The sequence below is a fragment of the Chamaea fasciata genome, unplaced genomic scaffold (genome assembly GCF_029207755.1).
Source record: "Chamaea fasciata isolate MVZ Bird 193981 ecotype frontalis unplaced genomic scaffold, bChaFas1.0.hap1 SCAF_4, whole genome shotgun sequence".
NCBI lineage: Eukaryota > Metazoa > Chordata > Aves > Passeriformes > Sylviidae > Chamaea > Chamaea fasciata.
In genome coordinates this window covers 50,432,578-50,451,289 of record NW_027094089.1, presented here as the reverse complement: position 1 = coordinate 50,451,289, position 18,712 = coordinate 50,432,578, and the positions used below count along the sequence as shown (strand labels likewise).

The 18,712-nt window shown below is 39.6% G+C and overlaps 1 protein-coding gene across 4 annotated transcripts in view; it reads right to left on the bottom strand.

Moving 5' to 3' along the window:
* Positions 1 to 18,712, bottom strand: part of ACO1 (aconitase 1) — a 53,064-nt gene that overhangs the window by 9,464 nt on the left and 24,888 nt on the right. For 3 of the 4 annotated variants that reach the window (XM_066181510.1, XM_066181507.1, XM_066181508.1), the window contains exons 2-11: positions 14,112 to 14,232; positions 12,725 to 12,893; positions 10,602 to 10,739; positions 9,222 to 9,291; positions 8,934 to 9,117; positions 6,088 to 6,227; positions 4,954 to 5,125; positions 4,421 to 4,521; positions 3,332 to 3,448; positions 1,921 to 2,080 (exon numbers count right to left, since the gene is read on the bottom strand). In XM_066181510.1, the coding sequence (XP_066037607.1) occupies positions 1,921 to 2,080; positions 3,332 to 3,448; positions 4,421 to 4,521; positions 4,954 to 5,125; positions 6,088 to 6,227; positions 8,934 to 9,117; positions 9,222 to 9,291; positions 10,602 to 10,739; positions 12,725 to 12,893; positions 14,112 to 14,208 (1,348 nt within the window). In that variant the 5' untranslated portion in view covers positions 14,209 to 14,232. Of the gene's footprint in view, positions 1 to 1,920; positions 2,081 to 3,331; positions 3,449 to 4,420; positions 4,522 to 4,953; positions 5,126 to 6,087; positions 6,228 to 8,933; positions 9,118 to 9,221; positions 9,292 to 10,601; positions 10,740 to 12,724; positions 12,894 to 14,111; positions 14,233 to 17,693; positions 17,713 to 18,712 lie in introns of those variants that run through there. The other variant, XM_066181509.1, reaches the window with a different exon arrangement.

Below are 18,712 nucleotides of genomic sequence, written 5' to 3'. Positions count from 1 at the left end.
CTTGGTTATTTATTCGGGAACACTGTATGCTCATTTACTTTCATTTGAAACCTCATCCTGAAAGCCAAATTATTGTGTTTCTTGTGGGTATCTCAGAGGTTCTCAACACTGCTGTTTACCAACAGTTATCAGAGACTGGCAGAATTTTTCCTTCCTTGTCAAGGTTGAACCATAAATGCTACTGTACAGAAAGGCAGCAAAGGTGAGAGTAGCCACTAAATCTGAGCACATACACCAAGATCCTTAGGACTACATTCTTCAGGGTGCTGTACATTACATAGTAGTGAATGCACTCAAAGTATCAACTTCATTTGTATCTACAGAGCATTCTACACTTTAAACTCAGAGCTGCTAAGCCAAGAGGGTTGAAAGATCAGTATCCCTACTGCCTCAGAGATTAAAAATGCATATCATTAGCCTGGGAGCCAAACACTAGCAGAAACTATCCTCAACAGGCACAGCTGAGGGACACACCTACTTAGAACTAAGGCAATAGACAAGGCAAACAGAGTCTGCCTGCAGAAAACCTGCTTCTTGATCCTTGGAAGAAAGAAACACTTTTCTTTCTCTATTTTTGTGATAATGCAGAATGGACCTGAGGAAAGAGGTATGCAGCTTTGGCTGTCCTGTTAAGGGCAAGTGGACTGGGACACCTTGTTCAATTCTATTCCTCTCAAAGTCGAAAGAAAATGAGCAAGTCTCTCCTCTGCTTCGCTTTTGCCCCACATCTTAGTTTATGATGGACTTTGAACCTGTTGCTGGAGTTTAAAAGACCTTTGGCCAAGGTCTTTTGGCCAAGGTTCATCCCCCAAGGAGGCAGGTGAACTGCTGGTATGTAAAGTATGCGAAGATAGATGCTACTCTAAAAACAGGTGATAAATACCACATCAAAAAGCCAAACACAAAGTGCCTGTTGACAGAGACTGCTGACAACCCAAAAGCTTCCCAGGAACACATAGGAACAAATTATATTACTTTAACCAGGAAGTAATCCTCTCTGGTGAAGGGCTTTTGTATAGCCCATGGCACATCCCTTCTGACCTTTGCAGGAATAAAGTCTGCATTGCATGAACGGTCTGACAGACTAGTAAGCCTTTAGGCAGCAATGATCCTACAGTGACAGATACCATCTATGTACATTTGCAGAGTAGAGAAATAAAATGTAAACATGCAGCCAAACACCTGGGAAACTGGGCCAAACCTGTCCAGTATAGACTGAACCCTTTGAGTTGACACTCTTCATTCCTATTTTGTTGACAGAAGCCCACATTAGCAATGTCAAATTTTCGGCCCAGACTAGTCATGTTAAAAATGAACAATCTCCTGACCTGAAATTTTACACAATCAAGTCAGATTAACTGTTCTGTAGTGGTGCATACCAAGCTCACTTCTGGCCTCCTCTTGGATGCAGTTAAGATGTAAATGAAAAGGCTCTGAAAGCTGGAAATCCGTGAGAATACAATTGCTTCCTCTACTAACACCTACCACGCCCCCAGACTCCTGCAATAACTTTAGAGGGCAAGCGCTAGCTAAATGTGTGTTTTTCACTCTGCTGACAGATCAGAGCACCTTCATACTTGCCCCAAAAGACCATTCTTCACTGTCCCTCTTCTGGCTTTGACTTTCAACAGTCTCTTCTTAGCTCTGTTTATCAGCTTCTGTGCATTTGGAAAAGTGTCAGAAGTGTTGGTTAATTACGTTCTAGGTTGCCTTATAGAAAAGATGGTACAGGAAGAATACATTTTTGTCAACCTACTTCTACAAATCTTTCTGCTACCTTTAGAAACTAAGCTCAGTTTTAGCACTCCAAATGACAAAACCAGCACTGCACACGTTGAATTACATCAGTGTTGTTGTTGTCTTTAGGGCACACATTGAGAGCCACAGAGAAACTATGGCACATTAGGCAAATCAGCTTACCTGCACCCAACATAACTGAGGGATTACTGGTGTTTGTGCAGCTTGTAATGGCAGCAATCACTACCGAACCATGAGCAAGCTCAAAGTCATGGCCCTCAAAATTAAATTTGACTATGCTGTTGCGTCGGTCTGGGGCAATTTGGAATCCCTTGAATCCTTGCTGTAGGAGGAGAAAATAAGAATAAAAAGGAGTGGTTAACATAAACATTTTGACTAAACATTAGCATGTTTTTTTTCACCCATGAGAAGCATCTGTTAGTCACATCTATGCTTAAGTTTTTATGTCTGATGGGGAAGGCTTGCCTCTCTGGTCAACCAAAATGGTGGACAATTTTTTTTTTTTTTTTGTGCAGTTTCTCCTCTCCTCTCTTTACTGGTAAAACAGGCAGACTTTGCAGCAATACATATTTGTATTTCATTCCTGCATGAATATTTCCTTCTTCAGATTTGTCAGATGCCTCTTAGTCCTGTATGTTACAGATTCCTGATTGCACATAGTCTTAGTACATAATCTGTTCCTGAGATTTTAGCATAACACATAAGATTTTTAAGCCAGTATTATCAAACAGCTTGAATGTATAACAGCAGCTGGTTTGAGAGGCAAAGGTCTGACAGTTAGAAATAAACCAAAGAGCAAGAAGGCACTGTTCGTGCTATGAAAAATTACATTTAGTGATCTAAAAGCATAAGATCACCTAATGGAGTTTTGAAAATGTAACAAACCAAGAATTATTGGGAACTACGGTGGTTTAGGTTTCTTGATTTACATCACTAGAGTTCTGTAATGCTTTTAACAGGGATAGTTACTGTATCAGATAATGACTCAAACTGATTTAGAAAACTTAAGTATCCAGGAATATTCATTCAAATGTAAGTCCAGCTCTTCTGTCAATGACCACATTTTGACTGGATGATGCAGAATGTAGTAATTGTTTTCTGTCTTTACCACCAACATCAAAGAGTCACGGAGACACATGCAGTTCTGCCCTGCTGAACAGACTCAATACTTAGTGCAAATCTACATTGTACATTGTTCCTGCTTGGAACGCTTGGAGAGCTGAAGAGCTGGGTAGTTATCTCAGAACTCAGTGCAGTATGTATCTTGTCCCCTCTATTAACAACCCCCCATTGTGGCGGAGCTTAGAAACCTCCAGTCTATGTCAAAACCATGTCAGGCCTAAGATCAGAAAGAAATATTACTCCAGTAGGACATGAACATTTTCATGCAAGAGAAGCAACATCCCAATTTTAAACTACCTATTGCTTCTGTCACCCTTGACACTGCAAATATCCTCATTTATTTTTCAGTAGGAAAACAAACAGCACACAACACCAGAGCATAGTTCCTGAACACCAGACAGCTTTTAGAAGCATGCATTAGTTTGTTTGCCCAAATGTTCCCAGTCCCCACCTTGGCTCCCAGACAAGTCTCAAAGTCCTTCTTCATATCTGACACAGCAACTTTGTCCTGAGGTCTTTTCGGTCCACTGCAGCAAGGCACAACAGTATGGAGATCCAACTCAACAACCTGTTCAAGTAAGATAAACAGAGAGTGGCTGGGCACTACCTGAAAGGTTGAAGCCAGGTAAGCCACAGGTATGCTTACATGCTTACCTCTGCTGTTGAATCAATGCTAAGTCTGCGCATCTTTATTTGCAGAAATTTTTAAGGACACACGAGAATGAGAAGATCAGAAGAAAAGGAACACTTCTAATTTTAGATGCTGCCAGCTCACAGGTATGGCTATTACAGGTATTAAAGTTACTGAAAAACCCAATGTAACTAAAGCATCCAAGCATTATAAATTATTTTTTAATTTGTCTTTTCACATACCAGAAGCAAGTTAAAAAACGATGTGAAGAATTACTGGTACTGATACAAACCAAAGCAGACTATTAATCTATTCCTCACACATTTTCCGACTTTTTTTTCATAATGTGCTACATCCTTCCAAATCAGTACTAAGATTTTTGAACAATCATGCAGATCCAAACACAAATTACAAGATTAAATTTTACAGTAGAGAAAACCAGGAATGGTCTTGAGTTTCCTGGACACAGAGTAAGATCTTACTTATCTTGCACAGAAAATTACTTGTGTGCTCTGTGGTTACCACACAGGGCTTCTAAGGGTCCTGATTCACATAGCAAAATAACTAGCTGAACAGAAAAAGAATAAAACTGAGAACAAGGCTAACGCACAACATCTACATTATCTCCATAGCCTGGAAGGAATTCTCAAAGCTCCATGGAATAAACTGCAGAATCTGCACCAGCTGGAGGTCAACTGAGAGCAAATTTATACCTACATCCAAGTTTTCACACCTGAAGAGCCAGCAGACTCATTCCACTAGGCCTTAAAATAAGACAGTTGTGCAGACCAGACCAAAGGACAAGGAATCCCTTCACTACTTCTTAGTTTCTGTGAAAAACAGACAATCCTCACAATAAAATAGGACAGGGCATAAAGCAAAGAGCCAGAAGACAGAGTAGTTTCTAACCTGTGTGAAGTCTGGATCCTGAGAGGAGTTCTTGAAATCTCTTAGCATTCCCACAGCCTCAAGGTACCTTTTTGTGCACATAACCTTCTCTTTGTTGCGGCCTAAAATGAAAGCCAAATGCAGCAAAACCAAAATGCAAGTGAAATGGAGAAACCACCATCTGACAGAAAAAGTGCATAACAGGCATGCTGTCAATAGCACTACAAGACCCTTACAAGACAAATATTAGAGATCCGCTAAAAAACAAACCAATTGAGCAGACTTCGTGGCTTTTGCAGAACAAAATCTTAAGTTCTTATTTCTGTCACCTGGACAATCTAGGTTCAGATTTTTGGCAGGCTGCTGAAAGTCTAACATTCAGCTCTTCCTAAACATGGATCCTTAGTGCAAAAACCAGCCTCAATAAGCAAGGATCAATAAAAAAATGAACTGAAGCTCAGAAGGCTTCACCTGATTCAATCACACTGCTAAGGTCATATAGACCTGGAGTCCTTTCAATTACCCCTTATCTTGTGGTCTCTTCTTATACTCACCAGTTTGTATCAGATACCCAATGCTAATATCATCCACTGGGAAATAGGCAGCTGTTGCTCCATACTCTGGACACATATTGGCAATGGTGGCTCGGTCAGCAATCGACAGCTGGGCAACACCAGGACCAAAAAACTCCACAAATTTACCCACAACTCCAACTTGGCGAAGATGCTGTTATAAAAATACAGTGCCTGTGTCATTGTTATGTGTCAAATGACATGAGCATGTCTATTATGAAATCCAGCTTTTGACTCAGAGAAATCTCTTGTGAAGATTTCTACAGCCATTTGAAACCAGGAAGCTTTTGCTAAACTAAATCATGAAGATGAGGACACAGAGATGTAAATTTTCAGTAAGGTACAACACAGGACTGTATTTCTTCTAAAACTTGCTCTTCCTTTCATTTAAACTAGACTATCTTACAATTGTATTTTTCTCAACATGATGTTCTAAAGAGGAGAACTGTGTGGGGAGTCTTCAGACAGCAAACCCAGGAAGATGGAAAAATGGGAGAACCAACTGCACAAGTACATGAGTCAAACTAAACACACACAACATCTGAATTAAATCATGAAAAAAAGTTGGCTTTCCCCATTTGAAGGTCTCTCTGTAGACAGCATTCCATTATGAACTTCTGTACCAGATTTCTGAATTCCAACAATACTAATGCTGACCCAGTAATACTCTTATTTCAGTGATAATGCACAGAATAAACATATTATGAATGTATGACACTAGTCAAAACACCTGCACATGAAAGAAATCAGACTGCAATGCCTACTGTCTGGTTTCCATCTCTTATATTGCTTTATTTAAAGTGGTGACTGCAAAAACAAATCATTAGGGGTTTTTTTTGAGGAAGAGGAAAAAGCACTGTTACTCCAAAACATTACTGAATTCCAAAATATCCCAACATATATTTTGTGTGGCTTCTGGGAAACAGATTTGCCTAGAAAATTGTACTTAATGAGCTGATTACAATCCATAGACAGTGATAAAGCTATTTAGAAGTTCAAAATTACTACCTGGAAGCACACACAGGGTTCTTAAACATTTTTGTACAGTGGCTCTGTCCTACAGAATGTGTTTATCTCTCAGCAGTAATGGAAAAATATCAATTCTTGGTAATTTACCTTGGTAATAGTGAGCACAATATCAGTGGATGTTACCAATGGCTGAGGGTTTCCTACCAGCTTATAGCCAACCACCTCAGGAAGCACCATGCTGATTGGCTGACCCAACATCACTGCTTCTGCTTCAATGCCACCCACACCTGCACACAACAGGAGGATACAATGTGACTACTCAGAAACATACTAACATGTCAGAGATAAACACCTGAAGTGCCTAATGAGTACTCTATTTAAGGTGTGAAAGAGGAGAGAAAGCCCACGGCCTGAGTCTTCTGCTAAGACACACTCCTCACCTTGCTGCTGTTTCTGCAAGGTTGGGCTTTTTAATTTCACTTTGTTTCATATTTTCATCCTTGTTCCTAAGCCATTAGCTGGGATATTATGTGAATCAAAGTAACTTACCCTAAGCATGCTTGGCTTTTACAACAACAGATGCAAAAGTTTTATTTAGTATCTTAAACATGTAACACAACAAACCAAGAAACATGGAGGTGGCACTGAACATGATGTGCTGTGAGTGAAACATACACAGACCATGATTGTTGGTCACCAAATGAAAACTCAGACACTACTTTGAAAGACGTAAATGTTACTAAAGAATGCTAACAGAAAAGGTACTTGTTCAGACAGAAATATCTACCCTTATATCCACTAAGTTTCAAGGTTTGGGAAAGTGCAGGTGGGAACTTTGGCAAAAGCATACCTTCACTATTAGAATTCCAGCTACTACTTAATATTGCTAATTTATTAAGGCAACGTATCAAAATGTCAGAATCATATGCAATCTAACAAAGCCATGAGGTTTATTATCTAGCAATGTGGCATTAAGCAGTCAAACCATTAAGCAGTTTTATAACTTTTTGCCTGTAGAAAGTCCCTTGTATATTTATCTCCTCTTTCAAAATCTACTTCTACCTTTTATTTAGCTTAATGAATACTGAGCTAGAAAAAACTGCCTGTAATAGCTGCTTTTGAATGCCAAATCACTAGTCCAATCCTTTTTCCCACTTAATCTAAGAATGGTTCTGAAAATTAATTTCTAATTTCTTTTATTCAAAATTATATGCCTCTGTTAATTTAAAAGACAATGCCGTGACAGATCCAGTCATGTGGCTCCTTTCACTGGTGTTGAATTACTTTTAAACAGCCAAGTAAGCCAATATAACTGACTACCACTGAAAGTCATGAACCAAGTTCAACGTCACCAGCCTCTGGAAAAAAATGCTGGATCCAAGAGTATGAGCACGTACGCTATAGACTGTGTCCAGCCATACTTTCCATATTCTAGAGAAAAAAATGAGGCTAAGAGTCACACTTCTCAAGCAGCTTTTAGTGCTACAATTTCATCTAAACGATGGCTCCATGCATATGCTGCAAAAAAATATAGAATAAGGGATGTGTCTAATCCCAAAGATGTCATGCTTTGAATACATTTAACTTGTTTACCTTTGTATTCTACACCAGAAACTCTTTCACCCTTGATTTGGAAAGTCTCACTCAACCAATATTGCTGCAGTAGATAGGTGGGTTATTAAAAACAGAAAAGTCCTATCATATGTGGTGCTCAGAACTTCACAAGCACATTCATGAACAACTAGCAAATACTCTTTAAAAACAATGTGCGTTCCGTATTTGTACAACAGCTGTTTTAATAGTGCTGCTATCACCATATCACAGGAAAATAAAGGCTCAGCTGAAGTCTTTGCTACTGTGTGGGATGATGACAAACACTTTCACTCCATAGCTACCTATTTATTCAATAAGTCAAGCACTTCAGTTCATCACTACAGGGAAAAATAAATTATTTATATCTCTTCCTGTAACAAATATTGTGCAGAGTAATGGTATTAGAACATCATTGTTCTGTTTTCCATAATGTCCTCTCCAATCATTAAATCTGAGTGACCATATAGTCACTCAGATTTAATTTTCAGCACCTTCCACCTAATAGATTTGTACTTGAAGTAATTTTTGGATAATCCAACACTTTTAAAGTAGCCAAGTGACACAAGAAAAATTGGATGGTCAGTGATACTTCAATTCCCTGCTTTTATTTAATATTATCCTTACCCACTTCCTTGTGATTTAAATGCAGAATAGAAAAGAATATATTAAAAAACCCACACAAAGCCAACAACATGTGAAACCATCTGAGGCAGTTATCAGAAAGGGGAGCTTAGTTACAAAGTCTTATGTAACTGTAAGAGACCTTATCAGGATACTTGTATTTGGGATTAGGCTATATAACTGTGTCTAGCTGACACAGAGATAACTTTTCTTCACAGCAGCGCTTATAGTGCCATGTTTTAGATTTGTGACCAAACTGCTGTTGATAGCACACCAGAGTTTTAGTTTATTGCTAAGCAGCGCTTACACAGTATCAATGCATTTTGTTTTGCATGCTGCTCCTCAGCAAGTAAGCTGGGGTGGGGAAAACATTAGGAAAGGCACAGCCAGGACAACTGACCAGAGCTGAACAATGACATATTCCATGCCATAAAACATCACACTCAGCACCAGCTGGGGAGGTGAGCTTCCCAAAGTAGCAACTGCCCAGGGACTGGCTGGGCTTCAGTGAGCTGATGGGAGCTGGTGACTTACTGTCTTCGCATCACTTCTTTCATTTCCCTTCCCTACACTCACCCTTCTTCACTTAAACTATATTTGTCTCTACCCATTAGTTGAATCTTGCATTTGGACTAATAATTCTCTTCCCCCATTGTGCAAGGAGGAGGAGTAAGGAAGCGATTGGGTGGGAGTGATCTGCCAGCCAGGGTCAACTCACCAGAGCCCAAAACACAGCTGCCTGAGCCAAGAGACTGCTCATGATACACTGCTGTACATACCCCAGCCAAGCACTCCCAAGCCATCTATCATGGTGGTGTGCGAGTCAGTGCCCACCACACTGTCTGGGTAGTAGTAGCCATTCTGATCCATCACCACTCTTGCCAAATACTCCAGGTTCACTTGGTGGATGATGCCAGAGCCTGGTGGAATAATCCTCAAGTTTTTAAAAGCTTGAGAGCCCCACTGAAACAAAAGGAATTAGAGTTAAAAATTTTCAACATAAGCACTGGAAGAACTTTCATGCACTGAACTTCTCTTCATGCAAGTAAGATTACTTTTGTTGGTACCTTTAAGAATTCAAATCTTTCTTTGTTCCTTTCAAATTCCAGGTCCTGATTTTTTTGCAAGCTGTCTGCCCTGCAGGTGAAAATAATCAGCTGTCAGAACCAAAAGTACCACCTGAATTTTATATCTAGTCAAATATATCCAAAGGTTGAAAGATTTATTAGCTAATGTGAATGCTGATCCATTGTACCATTTTAATATCACTACAGGCAACCAATGAAAAGTATTTAAGAAATCTTAGGAGATAATACCTGAACTTTGCTTCGAATGTGAATACTAATTTGGCAGTCCTAAACGTTGTAGGCTGAGATAAGCAACACTGCATGTTAGTAAAATGTGACTTTTCCAATACCTAAATCAGAAGCAATCAGCAAGGCAGTAAAAGGAAACTGGAAGACAACTGTTCTGCAACTTCATTTTAAAAGGTTCTCACTATGATACAGTGCTGTCTGAAGCCTCTGTGTTTCAAGGCAGACAGTGTTAACAAGTTCTTCACTTCAATCAGCTGCCTAACGTAGGTCTGCAGAGTTTGAAAGAACTGAAGCATAAATCTGGCCAGTGTTCTCTATGTGAGAGAAAAATCTCTATTTTCTTACATATGCTAATGAGCATAATAGAAATAAAGCGGTGACAAAAAATAATGATTAGTAACTGCATACCAAAAAACTTCAAGAAGGTAGAAGGAAACCACCATAAAATGTGTGATTGCAGCATCTGTTTGGAAGATTAGTTCAGTAGGTCCATATTTATGTACCTTGGAGGGTAGAAGGACCTCTATACAGAGGTCTTGTATTTCGTTGTGGGTCTAGCGAGTCCTAATGAGTTTTTGTATCTTTGTCCTCAGCATGCTGAGGACCGAATAGCTTTATGTTCCTTTCCAGGAGTCACAGGGGCCATAGTAAGCAGTGTTTCAGGCTCTTCTGCTTGGAGGCACTGAAGCAGAAAGCAGTTCCTCAGAGCTGAGCCTAGTGTAGATCACCTCTATTCTTAGAGAAGTGAGGAAGAAAGGAAATACTCTCATTTGTCCTTTCTAAAAACCCTTATGGGGTCAAAAAAAATGCATGTGAGAAAAAAAGCCATTTCTGAGCAATTATTAATAATGCAGCATTATTAAAGAGAAGTACAATAAACACAGGCCTGGAATGAGTCTATTTCTATCAACATTTAATACAGGCTTGTGCTGCCGAGAAGATACACACAGATAGAGAAAATTCTCCCCCTCACTCACCGCAGCTGATACAACAGTCTAAAATTTCTTAATGTCTGGAATGTTGTAGTACAAAAGCTAACGATATCATCAGCAGAACTACCTTGATGACCACTAACAGATTCAGTTTACTTACTACCATTAAGAAGTAAAGAGTGATTTTTTTTATTCTTACTGCCTGTTAAAATCAACCTGGATGGAGTGATCTATCACGAGATCAGCAGGACAGATGGGATTGATTTTTTCAGGGTCCCCGCCAAGTTTCTTCACAGCATCACGCATTGCAGCAAAGTCAACCACAGCAGGCACCCCACTACAACAGAAACAAAATGGGCATGGTGAAACAATTTGAATAAGAGAAAAAAAAAACCCAAACCCAATCCTGAGATACAGAACAGACAGCTACTGTCACATATGAAGCAAACTGCACTCCTCCATCTTCAATGCAATCAAATAATGAGTAGTAACGAGAACTTCTGGCACTTCAACACTTGACTTATCTTAGAGATCATACACTTTTCAGTATTTCTTTTAACACAGCTTCTGATGTTTCTCTGCATAAACATTCTCAGTTTTCTACTGAGGTATATTCTACCACGATATCTTAAACCAGCTTGGATAATCCTCTCACATACTTGCCTATCTGATTTTGCTGGCTGCTGAAACAAAAAGAGTTCTCTGATGTGCTCATGAGGATCAGGCATCAATAAGCAACCCACTTAAAAAACTACATTTCTGTAAGAGCAGCCCAAAGTAAGAGGCTTCTGAGTTCCTACTGAATTTTAAATCCTTGAAAATCCTGAATAATTACCAAAAATAAACAGAAAAAGCATACACATTATCTAACCTGTACACAATTAATTGATGTTGTTCAGCACTTTGACATCCCAATATCAGCTTTTTGTAGAAAAAATAGGAAATTCAATATTATGCTACCTAGAGGAATTTGAGGGAGGGGGATAAGAGGAAAGAAGAAGAGCTGTTTTGCCAAGTTACAAATGTTATATAATTGATATGGAACAGACACAATATCCTTCTACCATCTTAGAACAACTCATGATAATCACAGAATAATCCTAACTAGGACATTAGGTAATTCTAAACAGGACAACCTGAATGTAATTGCTGTACAGCTTTTGTAAAGTTGCCAAAGATGCCTTTTTCAAAAAGGTCCTCAAAGGCCTCTCCAAGAGCTTGTTTTTCAGGACTGCAGTTGGTCTGCAGACTTATAGGAACATTTTTAAAACTCAGCAGGAGTAGGGGGCAAGAAAGAAGAGCAGTAAGAGAAGGAACAATGTTGTCTTGAAAGTTCAGCTTCCTCTCTGCTCCAGTTTTTCAAAACATTAACAACAGCTAGTGGATGAAAAACAGCTAGGAAATCAGCACTTCCTTTATTTGAAGTTTTGCCAATTTTTTCTAATATCTTTAAAAGTTGAGCTGTACTAGGTTTCCAGCACTTTGACAACCTCTGTGAAAATGGAAAATAGAGGGTATGACAGCTAAGACAGTTCACCATTGAGGAAGAAAACCAACTGGCAGCATAGCTGCACTGGGCTTACCATGGATGTACTAAAATATTTTATTAAGACAGAGGACAAGGATACAAAGGACAGTGAGTAGACTTGCAAGTCAAATGCTGTATTAGAACAGATGCTATTGTTTCACTTGACTTTCCACATTGAACAGGGACTATTAAATGATTATTACTGACACCTGAAGACTCACTGCAGTAACAAGGCCCAGTTTTTAGAGTCCATTAGGTAGGAATCTCAATTTGCTTTCCTGGGAAAAATAATACGCTCATTTTTTCAACAGCAGAGAAGCCTTTAAAAATATATTTATAACAATACTGATTTAGAAGAGGAAGTTAATATGTGGATTATAAATGAGAACTGAAATAGGTAGAAAACGGAAAGCATGAGCCCCTGGGGAGCAAAAACAAGCAAACAAACGAGAGAGAGAGAGAGAATAGAAAATACCACCCCTTCAAAGAATAACTTCTAAGTACCAAACTTCCTAACTTGGATGCAATTTATCAATCCCATTCCCCTCACCAGTTTTGTGAAGTTTTGTGAAGATAATTACTTTTCCATCTCAGAAGAGTTTCTCTCAATGCTCTTATAATGAGTGTTTGCCTCTTCAAGTGTTGTCTGCAGCATGACATCCAGGGAAGTTGAAAAAGGCTTTTCCAAATATCTCACTACTATTCTTCCCTTTAGTTCACCCCTCCACCCCAAGCTGACCATTGCTGCACTCTCAAAAGCCCCTTTTCCTTGTTTTGGAGAGCATCAGACTCACGTGAAGTCTTGCAGAATAACTCTTGCAGGCTTAAATGGCACTTCAACATTCTTATGTTGCATCACTTTCCAGTTGAGAATATTCTCAACATCTTCTTTCTTCACTAGGAACTCATCACAGTTACGGATCGCTGCTTCCAGGAGGATTCGAATGGAAAACGGCAGGCGAGCTGCATGGGTAAGAGGAAGAAACATTCAGTTTTTACCTTAGGGCATATGTCAGCATGTGCAAAGTTCCATGACTGGGGCAGAAAGGTCCTCATACTCTCACAAGGCTTTATCCTGATCCAAACCCTTTTTCCAGCCTCCAGCTTTGCCAGGAGGTCAGTACTAACTGACCTGTTCCACTTGACACTTTCTACACAGGTTAGCCCCCAAGGCATAAAAGTCACTTAATCACACTGAGACCTCATTAGTGCTACTGTAAAAAAAAACATTGATTATTTAAGACACAGTAATTCAGAACAATTTGAGTTGGTTGTTGTTGGGGGTTTTGTTTTGGGGGGTTTTGTTCACTTGGGAATTTTGGGAGTTATTGTTACTGTTGTTGTTTTGGGTTTTTTTTAGAATCTTCTCCTGCCCTTCCATGCTAAGCTATTGCCTTTTTATGCTGGATAGTGAGAACTGCATCCTTTTTTCTTTAAAGAATCTAGAGGTTATCATTCTTGGAATCCTGGAATGGATCAATTGGTAACACCACATGTGCATTTGTCTATTCCTTAAGACTCTTCTCTGCTTTTCACTCACCAAGACTGACATTAATTGATGCTCACTTATTGGAACCTGTAATGGATATGCTTTGCTGACAATCAGATAAAGTGTTCCTCCTCTTGTTCCCTGAATTCTCCATCATCACCCATTTCCTTTTAAAATACCAGACACCCACCATAGACAACTCTAAGCTATAAACACTCACTTTTTAAGTCAATGGCACAGACACTAAGATTTTTACCAGTATGGCTGAAAGATTTGGGAAATGTCAGAGGAACTAAGGAAAAAGCCTCCTCATAAAAGATTCTCTGTTTCTAAAGCTGAAAAAAAAAAATCCTACTGATTAGTTCAGTCAAACATATCAGTATTAGACCCCTTCCAGTCTTTAGCAGTATAAGAAAACTTGCACTCTTAGTTTTGTCTAGCTCTCTTCACCCACTTAGGAAGAACAAGACTGCTGTGTGCACAGTATGCTGAGAAAATACTACTGGGATCATGCCAATGTTTTTGTTGTTCTAAATTTCAAGAAAAAAACTTTGGCTAAAATTTTGTTTTCAAGATCTGCCTTTTGAATTCATAGTTCTCTCCAGAGACCAAGTATCATCCAATGTGGCAAAGTCTGTTCACATTCTGTTAATCAGTATTAACAAAATGCTTCTCTTATTTTGTCAACATACCATATCTCACATCTTCCAATTTGCTCAGATTAAAGAATTTCTTCAGAGGCTGTTTCGGGTCCAGTGGCTCCACAATCCGTACAAAAGGGTTGCTCATGGTTGTTGAAGACTATTAGTGTCCCTAAAACACAAGAAAAATGAAAGACATTTTCATGACATCTGTCCTACATACAAAGTACACGTCCCACAGTCTACAATGTATCTATCCCACACACGAAGGCCTGTACCAAGGAAAAAGGCACTGTCAGTCATTCCTCTTCCACCACAAATCTACTTGTAACACATCCTCAGAGACAAAAGGTCTGAAGGAAGATAGGAATGTGGTGGAAAATACAGATACACTACATGGTTTAGAATCATAGAATCTTAAAAGCTGGAAACAACTTCTAAGATCATCAAGTCCAACTGTTAACTGAGCATCACCATACCACCACTAAACCACGCCCTCAAGTGCCACATTCACACACCTTTTGATGATGAATCGATCACTCCCTGGGCAGCCTATTCCAATGACTGGAATAAATTTTTCCTAATATTAAATATAAACCTCCCCTGGTGCAGCTTGAGAACATTTCATCCTGTCTCTAGCTGCCTGGGAGAAGAGACTGACCTCACCTGGCTACACCCTCCTTTCAAGGAATTATAGAGAGTGGTAAGGTCGCCCCTGAGCCTCCTTTTCTCCAGGCTAAACAACCTCAGCTCCCTCAGCCACTCCTCACAGAACCTCTGATCCAGCCCACCCACCATCTTGGTTGCCCTACTCTGGACACAATTTCACAAAGGAAATTCAGTGTCTTCATTATTCTCTTCTTTATGCTGTTTCTAGACAGTCATTTGGGCCTCTGTGATTCACAAACCACCATGGCAACATAGTCCCATTTCTTAAGTGTGTTGTGGTTTAACCCCAGGCAGAAACTAAGCACCTGCAGCCACTCCCCACCGCACCCCCCCCCCCCAACTCCTTTCTGGTGGAAAAAGGAAGAGAATCAGAGCAGCAAAACTGCAAAAATTCATGGGCTCAGACAGAGATGGTTTGATAAATAAAGCAAAAGCTAGACCTGCCAGCAAATCAAAACAAGGAATTAATCCACCTCTTCCATGGGCAGGCAGGTGTTCAGCCATCGCCAGGACAGCAGGGCTCCATCACACCACACAGGATTTGGGAAGACAAACACTATAACCCTGAATATCTCCCTCTTCCTTCTCATCACAGCTCTATATGCTGAACATGATGCTATATGCTGTGGGATACCCCTCGGGTCAGCTGGGGTCAGTTGTCCCAGCTGTGTCCCCTCCAAGCTCCCTGCACACCCCCGACCTCCTCACTGGTGAGGTGGGTGAGGAGCTGCAAAGGCTCTCTGTAAGCCCTGCTCAGCAGGAACTGAAACATCCCTGTGTCATCAACACTGTTTCCTGCACAAATTCAAAACACAGCCCCATACTATCTATTAAGGACAAAATTAACTTTATCCCAGCCAAAACAAATAGAAGTGGTGATGATCTAAAGCTAAACAGACAGACATTTGCATTCAAACTTAAAAAACAATTAAACAAAACCAGAAAACACTATCGTTTTGAGACAAAAAGTATTATAGACTAAGATTACAAATGCTATCAGAGACAAAAAGAACCCTCCTAATTTCAGAAAGATTTGTTAGGGTCACCACCAAAAAGAAAATTTATACAGGCTCTATTGTAAACATCATTTTAGTTTGATATATTTTCTTTTTTTGTTGTTGCTTACTGATTTACTGGTTTTTGTGGCTTAATGGTTTGCTGGATAAAGCATTCCTCTGGGACCTAGGTTCACACACAAAAGTTAAAGGACCCTGAGATACTCCCCATATCAAGGCCAACCAGCAGAAAGGGGCCTAAATTAACTACAGAAATATCTCTTAATGTCCAGAAAAAGTTAACTGTATGCAAACCACTTAATGGAACACTTCCTAGGACACACTGAAGACCTGAACTCTGTCCAAGTCTCTTCTGGAAGCATTGGCTTAGGCCAAAGCATGCCAAGGATCAAGCTAACAATTTAACAGTGAGAACAATTCTCTTGCAGTGCCTGGCAACATTCCCAGTCACTATTAAAATTTTTTTAGAAGAGAGATAATCATGGGCCTGATTTCTAGATCTATTAATGTTTTCCCAGAGTACTGTTCCCGTCTTCATTCAAGAAACATTATCTTCTCTTGTCACGGTTTTTCTAACAAGAAAACTCACAACAAGGCAGGAGACAGATATGGCAGGCCTTGGAGACTGGTGCAAAAGAATGCACAAAGTCCAGTATTTGTTAAAAACAGACAATGCAACGCCAAAGAATTAATTTATTTATCTCATCTGCTAATTTCATGGAATGTTCAGGAAAGACTATTATGTGGAACATATTTATGGAGGATTTTTAAAGTATTCCAGTGTTTTCAAAATTCATGTATTTAGGAGACAACCAAGAAGAAATAGCAGAAATGGTAACAAAAGAAGGTCCAGGGTGTAGAGCAGCGAGATAACATAAGAGAAAGAAAAGTTTCCAGAATTCTTTTAAGGAAAACAATGGATGTTTCTAGATAAAAAGCTGAATGCCCAGGGAAACTGGAAGGCCAGCAAATGAACACACTGCAAACACACACACAACCTCAAATGTATCACCTCTCACATTTCCATTGACAAGTTATTTTCTGAAACTCCTCCTCCCAGCTTTGCAGATACTCACCCTGCACACAAGCCCCTAAAGTTTTAGGTGTCATGATCTTCAAACAGTATGAACTACTAGCTATTCCACTAAGCAAACTCTGTGCTTCTGTAACGGAGCATGATCAAAATTAATTTCTTCCTTCCTCTTCTTGCCAGCTACCCTCCTGTTAAGATTTACTTTTTTGCCTTTCACTATGAGAATTTTATTTTATGCATATCAATTTCTCATGGGAAAGTCTAAGAGTAGATGTAGATAGAAATAATCCGGATATCCCCTGACAGATAAAGCAGATCATTAATCTGATATGACCATGAGTCCAGTGTACTCAGTTCACATATTCTCATCCAAGTGTAAATTGCAACTTGAACTTTTTGCATCCAAGTCCACTTCTTGGCAAATCACAGCAGAAATTCAAGACGTTATGACACATTATCTATGTGTTAACATTACCAGACATCACCCTCTACCCTGAACAGAGGTTTTTTAGTTCATAGTATGAGATACTTCAGTACAAATCTCCTCTCATCAGTGAGTTACACAAATAAGCCAAACTGTGGGCAGACCAAGACCTGATCACAAGTTCTAGTCATCTGCCTGGTCACACTGATGTGAACAACACTGTTACAAACCTGGAAGCCATTCAGAAACACCAGAGAAAAGGTAAAATCTTTAGAAAAAACACCAACAAGCAGCATTGCTGTAGCAAATTTCACACAGCCAGGAAAGCCTCAGTCATACCAACTAGTATTTTCACTCAGTAAATTATAAACCAAGCAGCCACAGCACAGACTCTGAACTAGTGATTTCCCAAAAAGAAGTCTGGGAGCAATACTCTGCATACTGAGCATACCAAAACTTTCAAAGTCATCCTCGCCATAGATACAGGTTACCTTTTTTCTTAACTTGATACAGGTTAACTTGTGATAGCAGCACAGAGTATTTCTTCATGTTTTGCAGGCACTGAAATGTAAATATGCAAACATAGGGGACAGACGTGTCTGCCAGGAACTGGTGCAGCACAGTCACATGCGCTGACCATGGCCAATGCATGGCCACATCAATATCTGCCCAGACATACCAAAACAAGCACCTGATCTTCTGCCCAACAACCTTAAAACTGATTGTGTGGAGATTACATTAAAAAATGTGGATTATTCAAACCTGAAAACGCAGAATAGGATGTAAAAATGAGCATCTCATTATTGACACAGATTGACAGAATATTTTTAGTTGGAAGGGACACACAAGGACCACCAAGTCCAAGTGAATGGCCTATATGGTGTTCTAATCCACAATCCTGGCATTATTAGTGCCATGCTCTGACGAACAGAGCTAACCTCAGGGTACTGGATCTTTCTTAAAGGGTTGCATAACTTGTATGAAGAGTACCAGACAAACAACAGCCTTATTTTAGCCCTTCCTTGTTGCCTACTATTAAAATTCTGAGAACACCCACAATTTGGCCCACAATAATGCTGATCATCTTTGAATCTGAACTCTCTATCAATTTTGTTCTCCACTCATCTTGTTACATCAATGCAGTAGATTATTACTCTGCCACCACACTCAATCTCTTGTTAGAATACACCTCAATTCACCCAGACTGCACATCAGCTCACCACAGAAAGTCTGATTTCTGTTCTTTCTCTCTCTGAGAAGCAGAAGTGCAGAAAGATTGTAACCATGAATACCAGGAGGGGCAAATTTGGATAAGGCCATAACTTTCCAAATATAAAAAAAGGAAGCTGTTTTTTGCAAATGCAGCATCTTGCCCTTTAGCGTAGAGAATGAACCCTTGGCCACAACAGCTGTCTCTTCTTGTTTGTATCTCTATATATGACACAGGACAGCTCAAATTCCTCTAGAAATACAAGTTTTACACTGTGATACTCTAAAAAAGCTTTTACAT